Source organism: Anolis sagrei, chromosome 11 (genome assembly GCF_037176765.1).
Source record: "Anolis sagrei isolate rAnoSag1 chromosome 11, rAnoSag1.mat, whole genome shotgun sequence".
Classification (NCBI taxonomy): Eukaryota; Metazoa; Chordata; class Lepidosauria; order Squamata; family Dactyloidae; genus Anolis; species Anolis sagrei.
This window is the reverse complement of record NC_090031.1, coordinates 21,814,418-21,832,752: the sequence shown is the minus strand read 5'-3', so window position 1 is coordinate 21,832,752 and position 18,335 is coordinate 21,814,418. Positions and strand designations below refer to the sequence as shown.

The window sequence follows — 18,335 nt, the reverse complement described above, 5'->3', positions numbered from 1 at the left end:
TTATTATTATTATTATTATCTTTATTTGTACCCCGCTAGCATCTCCCAAAGGACTCGATGCGGCTTACACAGGCCGAAGCCTCAAAAACACAGTACAATAGAAAGCAAAACATGGCAATAAAACAAAGCAAAAGAAAACAATTAAGCAACACAACGACAATGGCAATACATCAAGACATTATTTAAAACTGGTTCGGCCGGCGCAATGGGGTACAGGGTTAAAAGTGCTGAAGTGGCAGGAGGGACGTAGGATTAAAAGTGCAGTGTGCAGCGAAGTTAGTTATGTTAAAGTGCTACTAGGACTTGGAATGGGGATTCCTAATCTGAGAAGGCACAACGGAACAGCCAAGTTTTTAGATTCCTTCTGAAAACTGCTAATGTAGGGGCCTGTCGGAGATCTTTTGGAAGGGCGTTCCAAAGTCGGGGGGCCGCCACAGAGAAGGCCCTGTCCCGTGTCCCCACCAAGCGCGCTTGCGACGTGGGTGGGATCACGAGCAGGGCCTCCCCAGATGATCGGAGCGAGCGTGTGGGTTCGTAAATAGAGATGCGGTCACGCAGGTAGGGTGGTCCTAAACCATTCAGGGCTTTGTAGGTGAGCACCTGCACCTTGAATTGGGCTTGGAAAATAAATGGCAGCCAGTGGAGCTCCTTAAACAGAGGGGTAGACCTCTCTTGATAATGAGCCCCAGTTAGCATCCTGGCTGCTGCCCGCTGGACCAATTGAAGTTTCCGAGCCGTCTTCAAGGGCAGCCCCACGTAGAGCGCATTGCAGTAGTCCATTCTAGAGGTGACCAAGGCGTGGACCACCCCAGCCAGATCAGCCTTCACGAGGTATGGTCGCAGTTGGCGCACAAATCTCAGTTGCGCAAAGGCCCTCCCGGATATGTGCTGAGTCAGGTTCAGCACTTGCGATGTGCAGCTTTTGCCTTTCCTGAAGCCAGCTTGCTATGGGATCAGACAGGGGTCTATATTTTCCATAATTCTATGCAAAATAAGTCTCTCTTATTCTCTGTGTTGAGAATGCATTCATGATCAACACAAACCAATCAGTCAACCCATCCCTGGCCTTTCTCCCTTTTCATAGAATCATAGAATTGAAGAGTTGGAAGAGACCTCATGGGCCATCCTGTCCAACCCCCTGCCAAGAAGCAAGAATATTGCATTCAAACCACCCCTGACAGATGGCCATCCAGCCTCTGTTTCAAAGCTTCCAAAGAAGGAGCCTCCACCACACTCCGGGGCAGAGAGTTCCACTGCTGAACGGCTCTCACAGTCAGGTGAGACTACCTACCTCCTACCTACCTCCGACAGACAAGAGTTCTTTCTCCCACCCTGGATCTTCCACAATTTTCCTAGTTAAAGGTTTTCCTCTGACATGAAGTCCAGTTGTGTCTGACTCTGGGGTGTGGTGCTCATCTGCATTTCTAAGTCATGCCTTTCTCCCTTTTGGTTCTTGTATTTCGGACTCCAATATCCCCCAGTTCCCGGGGACTGACAAAGCCATTTCTGGGTATTCATTGTCTAAGAAAGTCCCTCTGAGATTCATGGACTTGCCTTAAATCCACAGGTGACTGATATACAAACCAAGTCCATTCCTGCCCCCTCGTGGACACTTTTGAATCAATTCATGTACCTTTCAGAAGGTGAAGGTACAGAAAACAGCAATATCACGGAAGAGAGTCAACATTTTCTTTTGACTGAGTGGGCAGAAGAAAAAAGCATTTGCAGGGACAACACAGCCTGAAAATGGCGGTAATCAACGAGAGGAAGGGGGAAAATCCCCCTCAGGTCCTCTGCTAATTTTTCAATTTCAAAACAAGAGCCACCCTAATTACTACTGACAGATTTATCCAAAACCTGATTAATCACATCTGCTTTGACATAAGCATTGCCATTTGTTACATTTGCAGCGTGTTGTCTTAAAAGATGTGGAGAAAAGGCTGGCGAGAAAGAGAGGAAGAGAGGATCTATACCTTGCAGGCCCTATTCTATTTATTTACTAGCTTGGGGACCCGGCGCTGCCCGGGTTATTTGAGAAAGGAATTGTGTATCAAGGGTGGTCTTTATCAGTTATTTATATGGCTCGCAGTGGTCTCAGGAAGTTAGTGAAGGTACTGCGAGTCCCATCATCTGTGGTCCATCCTCCTCCAAATTGCACCAGAATGGAGAGTGGGTCGTGGGGGCTCTGTGTGCCAAGTTTTGTTCTTGATCAATTATTGGATGAGGGTCACAGTGGTCTCAGAAAGTGAGTTTAGGTACTGCAAGTCCCATCATCCATAGTCTGTTCTCCCCCAAACCTCACCAGAATGTTGAGTTGGCCAAGGGGGCTCTCTGTGCCAAGTTTGGTCTTTCTTGGTATTTGGATAAGTGTCGCTGTGGTTTCAGGAAGTGAGTGAAGGTACTGGAAGTCCCATTATCATCCATGGTCTGTCCTCCTCGAAAGTGCACCAGGATGTAGAGTTTCAGGAAGTGAGTGAAGGTACTGGAAGTCCCATCATCCATCGTCCGTCCTCCTCCAAACAGCATCAGGATGTAGAGTGGGTCATGGGGGCTCTGTGTGCCAAGTTTAGTCTTGATCGGACATTAGATGAGGGTTGCAGCTGTGTTGGGAAGGAAGTGGAGGTACTTGAAGTCCCATCATCATCCATGGTCTGTCCTCCTCGAAAGTGCACCAGGATGTAGAGTTTCAGGAAGTGAGTGAAGGTACTGGAAGTCCCATCATCCATCGTCCGTCCTCCTCCAAACAGCATCAGGATGTAGAGTGGGTCATGGGGGCTCTGTGTGCCAAATTTGATCTTAATTAGTCATTGGCGAGGGTCTCAGTGGTCTCAGGAGGTGAGTGAAGTGACTGCAAGTCCCATCATCCATTGTCAAATTCTTCCAAACCACACCAGGATGTAGAGTGGGTCATGCGGGCTCTCTGTGTGAATTGTGGTCCTGATCCATCATTGTTGGCAGTTGTAATGGTCTTAGGAAGGGAGTGCAGGTATTGCAAGTCCCATCATCCATGGTGCATCCTCCCCCAAACTGCACCAGGATGTAGAGGGCGTCATGGAGACTCAGTGTGCCAAGTTTGGTCTTTATCGGTAATTGGATGAGGGTTGCAGTGGTCTCAAGAATTGAGCAAAGGTATTGCAAGTCCCATAATCCATGGTCCATCCCCGATCAAACCACATCAGGACGTAAAGTGGGGCATGAGAGGTCTATGCGCCAAGTTTGGTCCTGATCAGTCTGGATGAGGTTAACAGCGGTCTCAGAATGTGAGTGATGGTACTGCAAGTCCCATCATCCATGGTTCATCTTCCTCCAAACTGCAGTAGGATGTCGAGTGGGTCATGGGGGCTCTGTGTGCCAAGTGTAGTCTGTATTGGTAATTGTCTGACTTAGCCCCCTCTGGCCTTTTCCTTTCCTCTCTTTGTCATCTCGGAATCTTGAAATTGAGGCTGGCCAATCAGAGACCATATGCAAATTTTTTTCTCATGTCCCCGTTTCTGTCATGAACCCTCTTCTCCACCAGGGGCTCCTCTTGAAGCTGGCCAATCAGAGACCATATGCAAATAGCACCACAGCGGCAGCCAATCAAAACGCTGGCATATACTCCTCCCGCCACACTTTTGTCTTCCGCATACAAACTTTGACTTTTATTATATGTATAGATAGATATAGATTTATTTACAACATTTATTTGCCACCCTTCTCAACTTGAAGGGGACTAACAGTGGCTTACAAGTAATATGTAAATACAATATATGACGAGGGTTGAATGAAAAGTAATGCCTCCACCTTCGTAACTCCTCAACAGATAGCAGTACTGGGATGCGGCAGGTACTGGCTTGTTCAGTAGACTCTCCTCTACAGTTCCATTTTGGCAGGAAGCCTTAGTATTGAAGGTTTGTGTTGTTCAAGTGTGAAGTATGGAACCCTGTGCAGAAGGTCGGTCAATGCGACTTAAGCAATGTGCAGTCATTGAATTCTTGACAGCAGAAGGTGTCACCCCAAAGGAGATTCATCAGAGAATGCAAGCTGTTTAGGGTCATTGCGTTGATATGAGTGCTATGCGTTGTTGGGCGGGTAAGTTTAAAGATGTTGAAGTGGGAACATCTGACTTGCATGACAATCAAAGAGTTGGACGTCCTGTGACAGCAACCACCGGGTTTCACAAGCAAAAGGTTTACAAGGAACATGAAAGGCACTGCAGACTACTTCAACCAGAGAAGTCAGCCATAGCAGAGCACCTGATGAACCAACCTGGGCACAGCATATCATTCGAGAACACAGAAATGCTTTTTTTTTTTTGTCATGGCAGGAGTGACTGCAAGTCGCTCCTGGTGTGAGAGAATTGGTCATCTGCAAGGTCGTTGCCCAGGGGACGCCTGGATGATTTAATGTTTTTATCATCCTTTTGGGAGGCTTCTCTCATGTCCCCGCATGAGGAGCTGGAGCTGATAGAGGGAGCTCATTCGCCTCTCCCCAGATTCGAACCTGCGACCTGTTGGCCTTCAGTCCTGCCGGCACAGGGGTTTAACCCACTGCGCCACCAGGGCTCACAGAAATGCTGGACCACTCGAACAACCATGTCAGGATACACATAGAAGCCATTGAAATCCATAAGCACGTGGACAATTTCAACAGAAAGGAGGAAACCATGAAAATGAACAAAATCTGGCTACCAGTATTAAAATTACAGCAGCAAAACAATCAGGGACATCTAATCACCTCTCAACAAAAGATTCCCCCAGGCACTAACAAGCCACACCAAAAATTGCCAGGTCATCAAATGCTAATCAAGGTGGTCAGTTGAAACATTCACATCTCACTTCAACAGACAAGAGTTCTTTGTCCCACCCTGGTCATTCCTTAGATATATAAACTCAATTTTCCTAGTTCCAACAGACCTCACAACCTCTGAGGATGCTTGCCATAGATGCAGGCAAAACGTCAGGAGAGAATGCCTCTAGAGCATGGCCATATAGCCCGAAAAAACCTACAACAACCTGGTTGACAGATTGATTCAGAGTGATCGTCGTATCACTCAGAGAGAAATTTCAAGCATAATCGGCATTTCACAAGAACGTGTGTGTCACGTTATTGCTTTGCTTGGCTATCGGAAGATCTGTTCACGATGGGTACCCAGGATGAATTAACTGTGAGACTTCTTCCGTGTCAACTAGTTAAAGAGCACATTCTAAGGATTATTTCTGTGTTTGATTTCTTAAAATATTCCCATTCAAACCCAAGTAAAGAAGGTGGAGGCATTACTTTTCATTCAACCCTCAAATATTATTACCATAATGCAATATTAGTATTATATATATCTATATTGTACTATACCATTATACTGTAATATTATTAGTAGTAATATTACATGTAATATAAAATATATAATTATAATATCACATTACTATTATTATATTGTATTACATTATAATATTATCAATATAATATGTATATACAATATATTATATTATTAGCATATATAATAAATAATATTATATTATATATATATATATATATATATATTAAAATAATATGATTATATTAAAATAATATAGTATATTATTTATTATATATATATATAAAAATAATATGATTATATTAAAATAATATAGTATATTATTTTATTATAATAAATTATATTAAAATATATTATATTATATTATATTATATTATATTATATTATATTATATTATATTATATTATATTATATTATATTTAAAGCAAGGTTTTTTCCCCCAATCTGTTGTCGAAGACTTTCATGGCCGGAATCACTGGGTTGCTGTGAGTTTTCCCGGCTGTCTGGCCATGTTCCAGAAGCATTCTCTCCTGACGTTTCGCCCGCATCTATGGCAGAGATCCTCAGAGGTTGGGAGGTCTGTTGGAAAGTAGGCAAGTGAGATTTATATATCTGTGGAATGATGTCCAGGTAGGAGAAAGAACTCTTTGTCTGCTTGAGGAAAGTGTAAATGTTGCCAATGGCTACCTCAATTACCACTGAATGACCTTGCAGCCTCAAAGACTGGCTGATTGCTGCATGGGGGAATCCTTTGTTCAGAGGTGTTAACTGACCCTGATTGTTTCATATCCATGTTCCAGAAGCATTCTTTCCTGACGTTTCACCCACATCTATGGCAGGCATCCTCAGAGGTTGTGAGGTTTGTTGGAAAGTAGGAAAAAATGGGATTATATTTCTCTGGGATAATGTCCAGGGTGGGAGAAAGAACTCTTGTCTGCTTGCAGCCAGGCTTTGGAGCTGCAGGGCCATTCAATGCTAATCAAGGAGGCCAATGGCAACATTCACACTTGCCTCTAACAGACAATGTCAATGACAACATTCACACTTGCCTCCAACAGACAAACTTCCGAACAATCTTCAAAGGCAGCCCCACGTTGAGAGCATTGCAGTAGTCCAAACGGGATGTGACTAAGATCAGACTTAGTTTGCTCTAGGGCGCATATATCTGTCTTTGGACCAATGCTCCTGGTCCAAAAAGGTCTCACCTTTTTGCAGTCTTGGCAAAAGACTGCCGTGCTTCCCAGCAGACCCAGGGCCTCTCCGCAGAGCAAGCATTGGGACAATCCGTTGCCCATCACATTCTTCTGCATGTTCTCCAGCCGCTCCACGAGGCGCCTGCAAGTCAAAACATGTGCGTAAAGCCAGGAGCCTAAAGCAGTGTCTTATGGTCACAAGGTTGAGTGGCTCTGATGCCATTACTAAGCTTCATGGAGACCTCAAAGCATTTCGCTGCCAGGTTCAAAGGACAAGATACTGAGCCTCTATTTCCTTTTTTAAAAATTATTTATTATTTAGTGTATTTATATTCCGCCCTTCCATGTTGAACATCTACACAAATGACCAGCCACTGCCAGAAGGGACAGAGAGCTTCATCTATGCTGATGATCGCGCCATTACCACTCAAGCAGGGAGCTTTGAGATGGTTGAACAGAAGCTTTCCGAAGCTCTAGGTGCTCTCACTGCCTATTTACAGGGAAAACCAACTGATCCCTAATCCATCTAAAACACAGACATGTGACTTTCACCTTGAGAACAGACAAGCATCCCGAGCTCTGAAGATCACCTGGGAAGGAATCCCACTGGAGCATTGCAACACACCCACATACCTGGGAGTCACTCTGGACCGTGCTCTTACCTACAAGAAGCACTGCCTGAACATCAAGCAAAAAGTGGGCGCTAGAAACAATATCAAAAGAAAGCTGACTGGCACAACCTGGGGATCACAACCAGACACAGTGAAGACATCTGCCCTTGTGCTATGCTACTCTGCTGCTGAGTACGCATGCCCAGTGTGGAACACATCTCACCACACTAAAACAGTGGATGTGGCTCTTAATGAGACATGCCGCATTATCACGGGGTGTCTGCGCCCTACACCACTGGAGAAATTACACTGCTTAGCCGGTATTGCACCACCTGACATCCGCTGGGAACTGGCAGCCAATAGTGAAAGGACCAAGGCAGAGACATCTCCAGCTCATCCCCTGTTTGGGTATCAGCCAGCACGTCAACGACTTAAATCCAGACATAGTTTTCTAAGATTTACAGAGACACTCGCTGGAACACCTCAGCAAGCGAGAGTCCAAAAATGGCAGGCTCAAACCCAGAACCTCAATCAATGGCTGATACCAAATGAGAGACTCCACCCTGGGCACACAGAGGACTGGGCGACTTGGAAGGCGCTGAACAGACTGCGCTCTGGCACCACGAGATGCAGAGCCAACCTTCAGAAATGGGGCTACAAAGTGGAATCCTCGACATGCGAGTGTGGAGAAGAGCAAACCACTGACCACCTGCTGCAATGCAACCTGAGCCCTGCCACATGCACAATGGAGGATCTTCTTGCAGCAACACCAGAGGCACTCCAAGTGGCCAGATACTGGTCAAAGGACATTTAATCAACTACCAAACTCACATATTTTGTATTTTGTCTGTTTGTTTGCTTGGTTCTGTTAGAAATGTAATATAATTGACTGGCTGCCCTGACACGAGAAATAAAAATAAATAAAATAAATCCAAACCAAGTAATGAAGGTGGAGGCATTACTTTTCATTCAACCCTCATACAGGAGGTTTAAATCAAAGTGAATGGGGAGAAGTTCACCACTTCTACCCCAACTGAATACAGGTCGCCCATCCTGCTACCAAAAGGCCATGATTTCACCAGTAAACAGGGTCAAAGAAGTGGGCCCCAGTAAGAAGTACCTAGTTAATCGTTAAACAAGTCAGATCTTTGTTAACCAGGGTAAACCTGTAATGTTTCTCATCTCTGGGAATCCAGAAAAGCCCTTGTTAGGATCCATCAGTCCACAAGAGGGGGATAGCGAGGAAATTGGTAAAAAACTTTTTTGAGAGGTATACCAGGTGCTCCATGCAGTCATGCCGGCCACATGACCTTGGAGGTGTCTATGGACAACGCCGGCTCTTTGGCTTAGAAATGGAGATGAGCACCACACCCCAGAGTCAGACATGACTGGACTTCATGTCAGGGGACAACCTTTACCTTTATCTACCAGGTTGGATAGGCTATATTTCAGACGAAAACCCCTGAAATCTATGGGATTGCCCTTCAATCAGGGGTGGCTCAACCCATTACGCAAAGTAAGTATTCGCAGTACAGTTGATTTTGCCAGGGGCGCTCTTGAGAAGCTCTTGGGGGAAAACAGACCTTGACATATGCGAGTTGTAGTTACTGGGATGTATAGTTCACCTAAAATCAAAGAGCATTCTGAACTCCACCAATGATGTAATTGAACCAAATATGGCACACAGAACTCCCATGACGAACAGAAAATATGTATCAATGATTGGTTGGAGTGGGGCACCAAAATACTGTTTGCTTACCATTGAAAAGTACCTAGGGCTACCTCTGCCTTCAACAACGAGCAACTTGAAGGCAAATACACACATACACAAAGAGGGAAGCAACTGTACCCTATTCTTTGCTGCTCCACAATGTCCAGTTTCTCAGCCCTATGGATGACCTCCAAAATAATCTCCATTTCCTTTGAGTTCAGCGCTTGCGTCCTCCTCTGTCGGTCCGTTTGGAACGTGTGCACCGACCAGCCAGTTTGAAGCCTGGAAGCAAAACCAAGAAGAGAGACAGAGAAAGAGAACAGATTTGAAAATAAGGCTATTAGAAACGTTCCATTTTCCCCCAAGATATTGTTGTGAGCCCTACTTTGCCCACTCCTAGTTTAGAGGAAGTTTGCCACAAGGCTGAGGCACACAAAGGTTCCCCACAAAGGTTTCCCATCAAATCACTTACTTACTTACTTAGGTGATCCCTCGTTGTCCAAGTAGGATTGTCTCCCAAGATCAGAGTACTGGCGGTGGGTCCGTAGGTGACTGTGGAGCCCTATTCTTGACCTGCATCTTCTCCCGTAGTGAGGACATCTGTTCCCAGGTGGAAGGCGGTCCCAGTCAGGTTGGCTTGACGCGCCTTCCTCTTGGCATGTTTCACTCTTTCGCCCTCCATTCGCACCTCTTCAAATTCTACAGCACTGCTGGTCACAGCTGACCTCCAGCTGGAGCGCTCAAGGGCCAGGGCTTCCCAGTTCTCAGTGTCTATGCCAGAGTTTTTAAGGTTGGCTTTGAGCCCATTTTTCAATCTCTTTTCCTGCCCACCAACATTCCTTTTTCCATTTTTGAGTTCGGAGTAGAGCAACTGGGCGGGTCAGCATTGTCCTAATTCCTGGATCTCACAGCAGCATTTGACACAGTCGACCACCATCTTTTGACCCACCGCTTTGCTGTTGCTGGAGTCAGGGGGACAGCTTTAAATTGGCTGTCCTCCTTTCTTCACAACCGTGGACAGCGAGTGGAGAGGGGAGGCCTGGTCTCTGAGAGGTCCCCTCTATCTTGTGGGGTTCCTCAGGGGGCCATTCTCTTCCTTCTGTTGTTTAACATCTATATGCGACCACTTGCTCAACTTGGGCTGAAGTGTTACCACTACGCTGATGACACTCAGCTGGTGCTGAAGATGGAAGGCCGACCGGACTCTATACCCGATTGTTTCCATCAGTGCCTCGAGGCCGTTACTGGATGGCTGTGTGCCAGTAGGCTGAGGGTGAATCCAGCAAAGACGGAGATCCTATGGCTGGTTCAACCGGGCAGTGGGGACATCCAGCTGCCTACCCTGGATGGCGAGGCACTACACCCGTCATCGTTGGTCAAGAGTCTGGGAGTCCTTTTGGACCCTCTGCTGACGATGGAGGCCCAGGTCTCCACCGTTAGCAGAACTGCCTTTTTTCATCTGCAGCAGGCTAGACGGCTGGCCTCCTACCTGTCCAGGGATGACCTAGCTATGGTGATCCACGCTATGGTCATCTCAAGACTGGACTACTGTAATGGCCTCTACATTGGCCTTCCTCTGTCGATGATCCGGAAGCTCAAGTTGGTACAAAATGCAGCTGCTCGGCTTCTTGTGGGAATTCCGATGAGATGCCACATAACCCCAACCTTACTACAGCTGCATTGGTTACCAATTGAGCACCGGATCACTTTCAAAGTGATGGTACTCTTCTTTAAGGCCTTGCATGGTCTGGGGCCGATGTACCTGAGGGACCGCCTCACCCCCTACCAACCCCAGAGATCCCTCCATTCTGAGGACCAAGATCTATTGGAAATTCCCAGTGTCAAGACCTTGCGTCTAACAGCAACCAGACGCAGAGCCTTTACAGCAGTGGCACCATCACTCTGGAATACTCTGCCACCTGGTGACTGCTGGAAGAACACTTTGGTTTTCTCAATGGAGGGGGGAGGGCCCCCCAAATGATGACATATGCAGGAGACAAGATGGAACTATCCCCTGGCCCCCTCTCTCTTTCCTCTGGCTCAGATAGATAGTTGGTGCTGGGGAGAGGGGTCCTTAACTGATGACATATGCAGAAGACAAGATGGAACTGTCCCCTGTCCCCCTCTCTCTTCACTCTGGCCCAGAGAGGCAGTTGGTGCTGGGGGGAGGGGTCCCCAACTGATGACATATTCAGGAGACAAGATGGAACTGTCCCCTGGCCCCCTCTCTTCATTCAATTTACTATACTATACTATACTATACTATACTATACTATACTATACGAACAGCACAGGAGACAAAATGGAGCTGTCCCCTGTCCCCCTCTCTCTTCACTCTGGCCCAGAGCAGCAGTTGGTGCTGGGGAGAGGGATCCCCAACTGATGACATATGCAGGAGACAAGATGGAACTATCCCCTGTCCCCCTCTCTCTTCACTCTGACCTAGAGTGCAGTTGGTGCTGGGGGGAGGGGTCCCCAACCGATGACATATGCAGGAGACAAGATGGAACTGTTCCCTGCCCCCCTCTCTTCACTCAATATACTATATTATATATTATATTATATTATATTATATTATATTATATTATATTATATTATATCATATTATATTATTAGCATAGATACAGGAGACAAGATGGAGCTGTCCCGTGACCCCCTCTCTCTTCACTCTGGCCCAGAGCAGCAGTTGGTGCTGGGGAGAGGGGTCCCCAACTGATGACATATGCAGGAGACAAGATGGAACTGTTCCCTGCCCCCCTCTCTTCACTCAATATACTATATTGTATTATATGATATGATATGATATTATATTATATTATATTATATTATATCATATTATTAGCATAGCACAGGAGACAAGATGGAACTGTCCCCTGGCCCCCTCTCTCTTCACTCTGGGCCAGAGAGGTAGTTGGTGGTGGGGAGAAGGGTCCCAAACTGATGACATATGCAGGAGACAAGATGGAACTGTCCCCTGGCCCCCTCTCTCTTCACTCTGGGCCAGAGCAGCAGTTGGTGCTGGAGGGAGGGGTCCCCAACTGAGGATTGGGACATTCATAGACAACGAGAACGGGAAGCTCTGGCCCTTGAGTGCTCTAAATGGAGGTCAGCTGTGACCAGCCATGCTGCGCAATACGAAGAGGCACAAGGGTGGAATGTAGCAAGAGGAAGGAGGCGAGTCAAGTCAACTCTGAGCGGGACCACCTTCCACCTGGAAACTGATGCCCTCACTATGGAAGAACATGTGGGTCAGGAATAGGGCTCCACAGTCACCTACATATCCACCGTCAAGACACTATACTCGGAAGGCCATTATACTAGGGATCAGCTAATTAAGTAAGTAAGATATGGGAACAAACAAAGAGTACAGGATGGTTTGCGGACCAAGAGGCATCTTTTGAGAGGCATCAGCTGTGCATCTGGGTGGAGTACAATATTCTCCCAGTCTACTTATTTGATAAAAAGCTAATTTCATATGGCAGAACAAGCTACTCAGGCTAGAAAGGTTTAGGAAAAGAATCTAAGCAATTCCATGTTTAATTCTAAACTATTGTTCCAGGAAAAGAAATGAGAGAGAAGCCACGCGGCTATGCACACACCTGGAGCAGTTGAGTCATGTCCATATTTCACTCATCTCTGGCAGACTTGTGTCTTCCTAGGGAATTTAATTCCCCTCCAGGAAGGAAATGATAAAACACCAAGAGACAGGGGACAAGTTCCATTTCAAGAAAAGGGCACATACCAGCCAGGAAACCATAAATTACGGAAAGCGTGGGCAATGGCATCTCATCTCCGGCTTCTAAATCAGATATCCAAATGTCTAACATGGGAGAAAACGACAGCAGCCTTCAGCAACCCGAAGCTATCGAGAAATGTTTTCATTTAGACTCCAGTTTCCAGTACCGTAATTCCTAGGCCAATGCATACCTTCCTTATTTTGCCCCAATCTTATTTTCCATCTTCATCACTATGATACTTTATCTTGTTAATGGGAAGCGTCCCACCAGAGTGGAAATCATCTATTGGATAGATAGCAAGCTACTTAACCTCAGCAGACTGAAAGCCAAAACCAAGGTTAAAACAACATCTGTTATAGAACTCTAATATGCTGATGACAACGTTGTTTGTGCGCATTCAGAAGAAGACCTACAAGCCTACAAACTTCCCCAAAATAATGCAAAAAATGAACCCAAGGCATGAATATAGAAGCATGAAATCCAAGAACCAAAACCATGAAACAAAGGCACTAAAAACATGAATTTCCCAAGCAAAACTTCCATGAACTAGAACGAGGACTTGATTCCAAACGATGCTTCATCTGACTACATATCCTGTATTTGGGACTTTTATCTCCTTGTTAGCTAAGTCTCTAGCATTCCGAAATTGGTTTCGTTTTAACGGAGAATTTCTTATCTTTTTCTCTCGGAGCCTGGCAGACCGCCGAAGCCACTGTTCGGCTCTCCTGCTTTGACTAATCTCCTCGCGTCTATCTATTTGCTCATTATCTATTTGCTCATTAATTTCTGCAGCTGGGCCAGGTGTTGAGCTCTTTTCATGTTCCCTGTCATGGGAACTCTCTGGTAACAACTCAGAAAGCACACCATCATCCCCTCAGGGACATTCTCATGGGAAACTACACTTTGAACAGGATCTCCTGGTCATTCTCTGCATCAGTATCACTGACAAAACCATTGCCATCTTGAAACTCATCTTGAAACTCATTGACAGAATTCCAGTATGCTGATGACAACATTGTCTATGCGCATTCAGAAGAAGACCTACAAGCCACTCGAAATATTTTCGCAGAAGCCTACGAGAAGCTCGGCCTGTCATTGAACACTGAGAAAACCAAAGTGCTCTTCCAGTAGTCACCAGCCAATCCCTCTCCAATGCCAGAAATACAGCTTCATGGTGCATTTCTGCTCCCTTGGCAGCCACCTCTCCACAAAAGTCAACATTGACACTGAAATACAAAACCACCTGAGCTCTGCGAGTGCAGCATTTTTCTGAATGAAGCACAGAGTATTTGAGGACTGGAATACCAAGGTGCTTGTTTATAAAGCTATTGTCCTCCCAATCCTGCTATACGCCTGCGAGATGTGGACTGTCTATAGATGTTACATGCAACTCCTGGAACAATTCCATCAGCACTGCCTCCGGAAAATCCTGCAATATTTATTTATTTATTTATTTCATAGAATCATAAAATCAAAGAGTTGGAAGAGACCTCCTGGGTCATCCAGTCCAACCCCCTGCCAAGAAGCAGGAATATTGCATTCAAATCACCCCTGACAGATGGCCATCCAGCCTCTGCTTAAAAGCTTCCAAAGAAGGAGCCTCCACCACACTCCGGGGCAGAGAGTTCCACTGCTGAACGGCTCTCACAGTCTGGAAGTTCTTCCTCATGTTCAGATGGAATCTCCTTTCTTGTAGTTTGAAGCCATTGTTCCACGTCCTAGTTTCCAAGGAAGCAGAAACAAGCTTTCTCCCTCCTCCTCCCTGTGGCTTCCTTTCACATAGTTATACATGGCTATCATATCTCTTCTCATCTGTCTCTTCTTCAGGCTAAACACGCCCAGCTCCTTAAGCCGCTCCTCATAGGGCTTGTTCTCCAGACTCTTGATCATTTGAGTCGCCCTCCTCTGGACACATTCCACCTTGTCAATATCTCTCTTGAATTGTGGTGCCCAGAATTGGACATAATATTCCAGGTGTGGTCTAACCAAAGCAGAATAGAGGGGTTGAATTACTTCCTTAGATCTAGACACTAGGCTCCTATTGATGCAGGCCAAAATCCCATTGGCTTTTTTTGCCGCCACATCACATTGTTGGCTCATGTTTAACTTGTTGTCCACGAGGACTCCAAGACCTTTTTCACACGTACTGCTCTCGAGCCAGGCATTGTCCCCCATTCTATATCTGCATTTCGTTTTTCCTCCCAAAGTGGAGTGTCTTGCATTTGTCCCTGTTGAACTTCATTTTGTTAGTTTTGGACCATCTCTCTAATCTGTCAAGATAGTTTTGAATCCTGCTCCTGTCCTCTGGAGTATTGGCTATCCCTCCTAATTTGGTGTCGTCTGCAAACTTGATGATCCTGCCTTCTAGCCCTTCATCTAAGTCATTAATAAAGATGTTGAACAGGACCGGGCCCAGGACGAAACCCTGTGGCACTCCACTTGTCACTTCTTTCCAAGATGAATGGCTTCAAACTACAAGAGAGGAGATTCCATCTGAACATTAGGAAGAACTTCCTGACTGTGAGAGCCGTTCAGCAGTGGAACTCTCTGCCCCGGAGTGTGGTGGAGGCTCCTTCTTTGAAAGCTTTTAAGCAGAGGCTGGATGGCCATCTGTCAGGGGTGATTTGAATGCAATATTCCTGCTTCTTGGCAGGGGGTTGGACTGGATGGCCCATGATGTAGGTCTCTTCCAACTCTTTGATTCTATGATTCTAAGAGGAAGCATTGGTGAGCACCCTCTGGGTTCGTCCACTTAACCAATTACAGATCCACCTCACCGTAGCTTTGCCTAGCCCACATTGGACTAGTTTCCTTGCCAGAAGGTCATGGGGGACCTTGTCGAAGGCCTTCCTGAAATCCAGGTATGCTACAACCACGGCATTCCCCGCATCTACCAAGCTTATTGGGAAGCTTCAAGTGGGGATAGCCATACTGGTGTTTTCTTATAGAAACTTTCTTTGTATCTATTCCATATTTTAATTAAAGAAGATCGAACAGATTTGAACCATCAACCTTTCGGTCAGCAAGTTCAGCAGCTCAGCAGTTTAACCCGCTGCGCCACAAGGGGGCCCACGTAAGTGCCCACCAAATATCAGACTGAAACTGCATACCCTTCAATTCTCCCAGCGGGAGTTCACCTTGCTCCCCAGATTAGAACCACCAGCATTTTCGGTCAGGACATTCAAAAGCTCAGTGGTTTAACCCGCTGCACTACCGGGGGGGCCCTAGGTACACATCTGTATGTATCCTAAATTACTATTCTGCCCTCATTCCGGTATTGTAAAGCTTGGATTCGAGTTAAAAAGGAAATCTGGGTTTTGCTCCATGCCAAACATTTATTTATGCTGCAGAGATACACTCTGCAAGGTTCAATTGCTCCCCACCTGTTCTCCCGCTCAGTCTTTCCTCTTTAATAATCTCCCTCTTTATTATTGCTCTGCAGGACAAATTAATATTGTTTTATCTCGCAAATGAAAACAGGAGTTTACGAGTGGCAGATGGCTGATATTTATTTTAGGGGAAGGACTGAAACTGTACCATCTTCAACCTCAACTTGAACGTGGCAATGCAAGCAAAGTTTATTGATTAGTCCATTGACCGTATCAACAGTTAAAACAGAAACGTGCACAAATAGACAATAATCACTATCCTAAGTGATTCCTAATCCATCTAAAACACAGACATGTGCTTTTCATTTCAAAAACAGACAAGCATCCCGAGCTCTGAGGATTACCTGGGAAGGAATCCCACTGGAGCATTGCAGCGCACCCAAATACCTGGGAGTCACTCTGGACCGTGCTCTTACCTACAAGAAGCACTGCCTGAACATCAAGCAAAAAGTGGGTGCTAGAAACAATATCATACGAAAGCTGACTGGCACAACCTGGGGATCACAACCAGATACAGTGAAGACATCTGCCCTTGAGCTATGCTACTCTGCTGCTGAGTACGCATGCCCAGTGTAGAACACATCTCACCACACTAAAACAGTGGATGTGGCTCTTAATGAGACATGCTGCATTATCACGGGGTGTCTGCGCCCTACACCACTGGAGAAATTACATTGCTTAACCACCTGACATCCACCGGGAAGTAGCAGCCAATAGTGAAAGGACCCAAGGCAGAGACATCTTCAGCTCATCCCCTGTTTGGATATCAGCCAGCACGTCAATGACTTAAATCCAGACATAGTTTTCTAAGATCTACAGAGACACTCTCTGGAACACCTCAGCAAGTGAGAGTCCAAAAGTGTCAGGCTCAAACCCTGAACCTCAATCAATGGCTGATACTCAATGAGGGATTCCCCCCTGGGCACACAGAGGACTGGGCGACCTGGAAGGCACTGAACAGACTGCGCTCTGGCACCACGAGATGCAGAGCCAATCTTAAGAAATGGGGCAACCAACCTTCAGCCAACCTTCAGAAATTGGGCTACAAAGTGGAATCCACAACATGCGAGTGCGGAGAGGAGCAAACCACTGACCACCTGCTGCAATGCAACCTGAGCCCTGCCACATGCACAATGGAGGACCTTCTTGCAGCAACACCGGAAGCACTCCAAGTGGCCAGATACTGGTCAAAGGACATTTAACCAGCTACCAAACTCACAAGTTGTGTATTTTTCTGTTTGTTTGCTTTGTTCTGTTAGAAATGTAATATAATTAACTGGTTGCTCTGACACGACAAATAAAATAAATAACCCAAATAAAAATAAACAAAAAGAGCGAAAGAAAAGGACACCTACTTTGCTCGAAGGGCTAGCTGCCTGTCATTTGGACACACCCACTTGTCGTTCCCATTGCCAAAAATGGTGTCAGCCATGACAATGGATCACACAGGCTGTAGTTGGCCTCAAACCTGCAAAGGAAAATATATATATATTGATTACCTTATTGATGTGTCCACACAGAATGACCTCTGATGGTTCCAATTTGACCAGAACAGTCCAATTAATCCTCATTAATCCTCTGCCATCCCACTTTTTCAGATGCTTTTAAAAAGACCCGGTTTCGCAAATCTCCTCCTCCAACTTTTCCCCTAAATCTATATAAATAAAAATGTAATGTTCATTTGTGGGATTAACATAACTCTAAAACCATTGGACAAATTGACACCAAATTTGAACAGAATACGTCTAACAACCCAATGAGTGATCATCACTCAAAAATTTGATTTTATCATTTGGGAGTTGTGGTTGCTGGGGTTTATAGTTCACCTACAATCAAAGAGCATCCAAACTCCACTAACGATGGAATTGAACCAACCTTGAAACCCAGGACTTCCAAGACCAATAGAAAACAGTAGAAGGGTTTGGTGGGCATTGACCTTGAGTTTGGGAGTTGTAGTTCACCTACATCCAGAGAGCACTGTGGACTCAAACAATTATGGATCTGGATCAAACTTGGCACAAATACTCCTTATGCCCAAATATGAACACAGATGGAGTTTGGAGGAAATAGACATATGGGAATTGTAATTGCTGGGATTTAAAGTAGAAGCAGGCAGGGACATCTAATTACCTTTCAACAAAAGTTTGCTCCAGGCACAGTCAGCCCATTGTATGCTAATCAAGGTGGTCAGTTAAAACATTCACATCTAGTTCCAGCAGACAAGAGTCCTTTGTCTCACCCTAGTCAGTCCACAGATATATAAACCCTTTTTCTTAGTTCCAACAGACCTCACTGAGGATGCTTGCCATAGATGCAGGCGAAATGTCAGGAGAGAATGCCTCTAGACCATGGCCATACAGCCCGAAAAAACCTACAACAAATCTTTTAGGGACCTAAAACA

The 18,335-nt window shown here is 45.6% G+C and overlaps 1 protein-coding gene across 1 annotated transcript in view; it reads right to left on the bottom strand.

The window, feature by feature from the left end:
- Window positions 1–18,335, bottom strand: part of RPH3AL (rabphilin 3A like (without C2 domains)) — a 96,734-nt gene that overhangs the window by 56,447 nt on the left and 21,952 nt on the right. The window contains exons 2-4 of the mRNA XM_067472014.1: window positions 17,290–17,402; window positions 8,947–9,090; window positions 6,499–6,628 (exon numbers count right to left, since the gene is read on the bottom strand). Of these exons, the coding sequence (XP_067328115.1) occupies window positions 6,499–6,628; window positions 8,947–9,090; window positions 17,290–17,366 (351 nt within the window). The 5' untranslated portion in view covers window positions 17,367–17,402. The remainder of the gene's footprint in view (window positions 1–6,498; window positions 6,629–8,946; window positions 9,091–17,289; window positions 17,403–18,335) is intronic.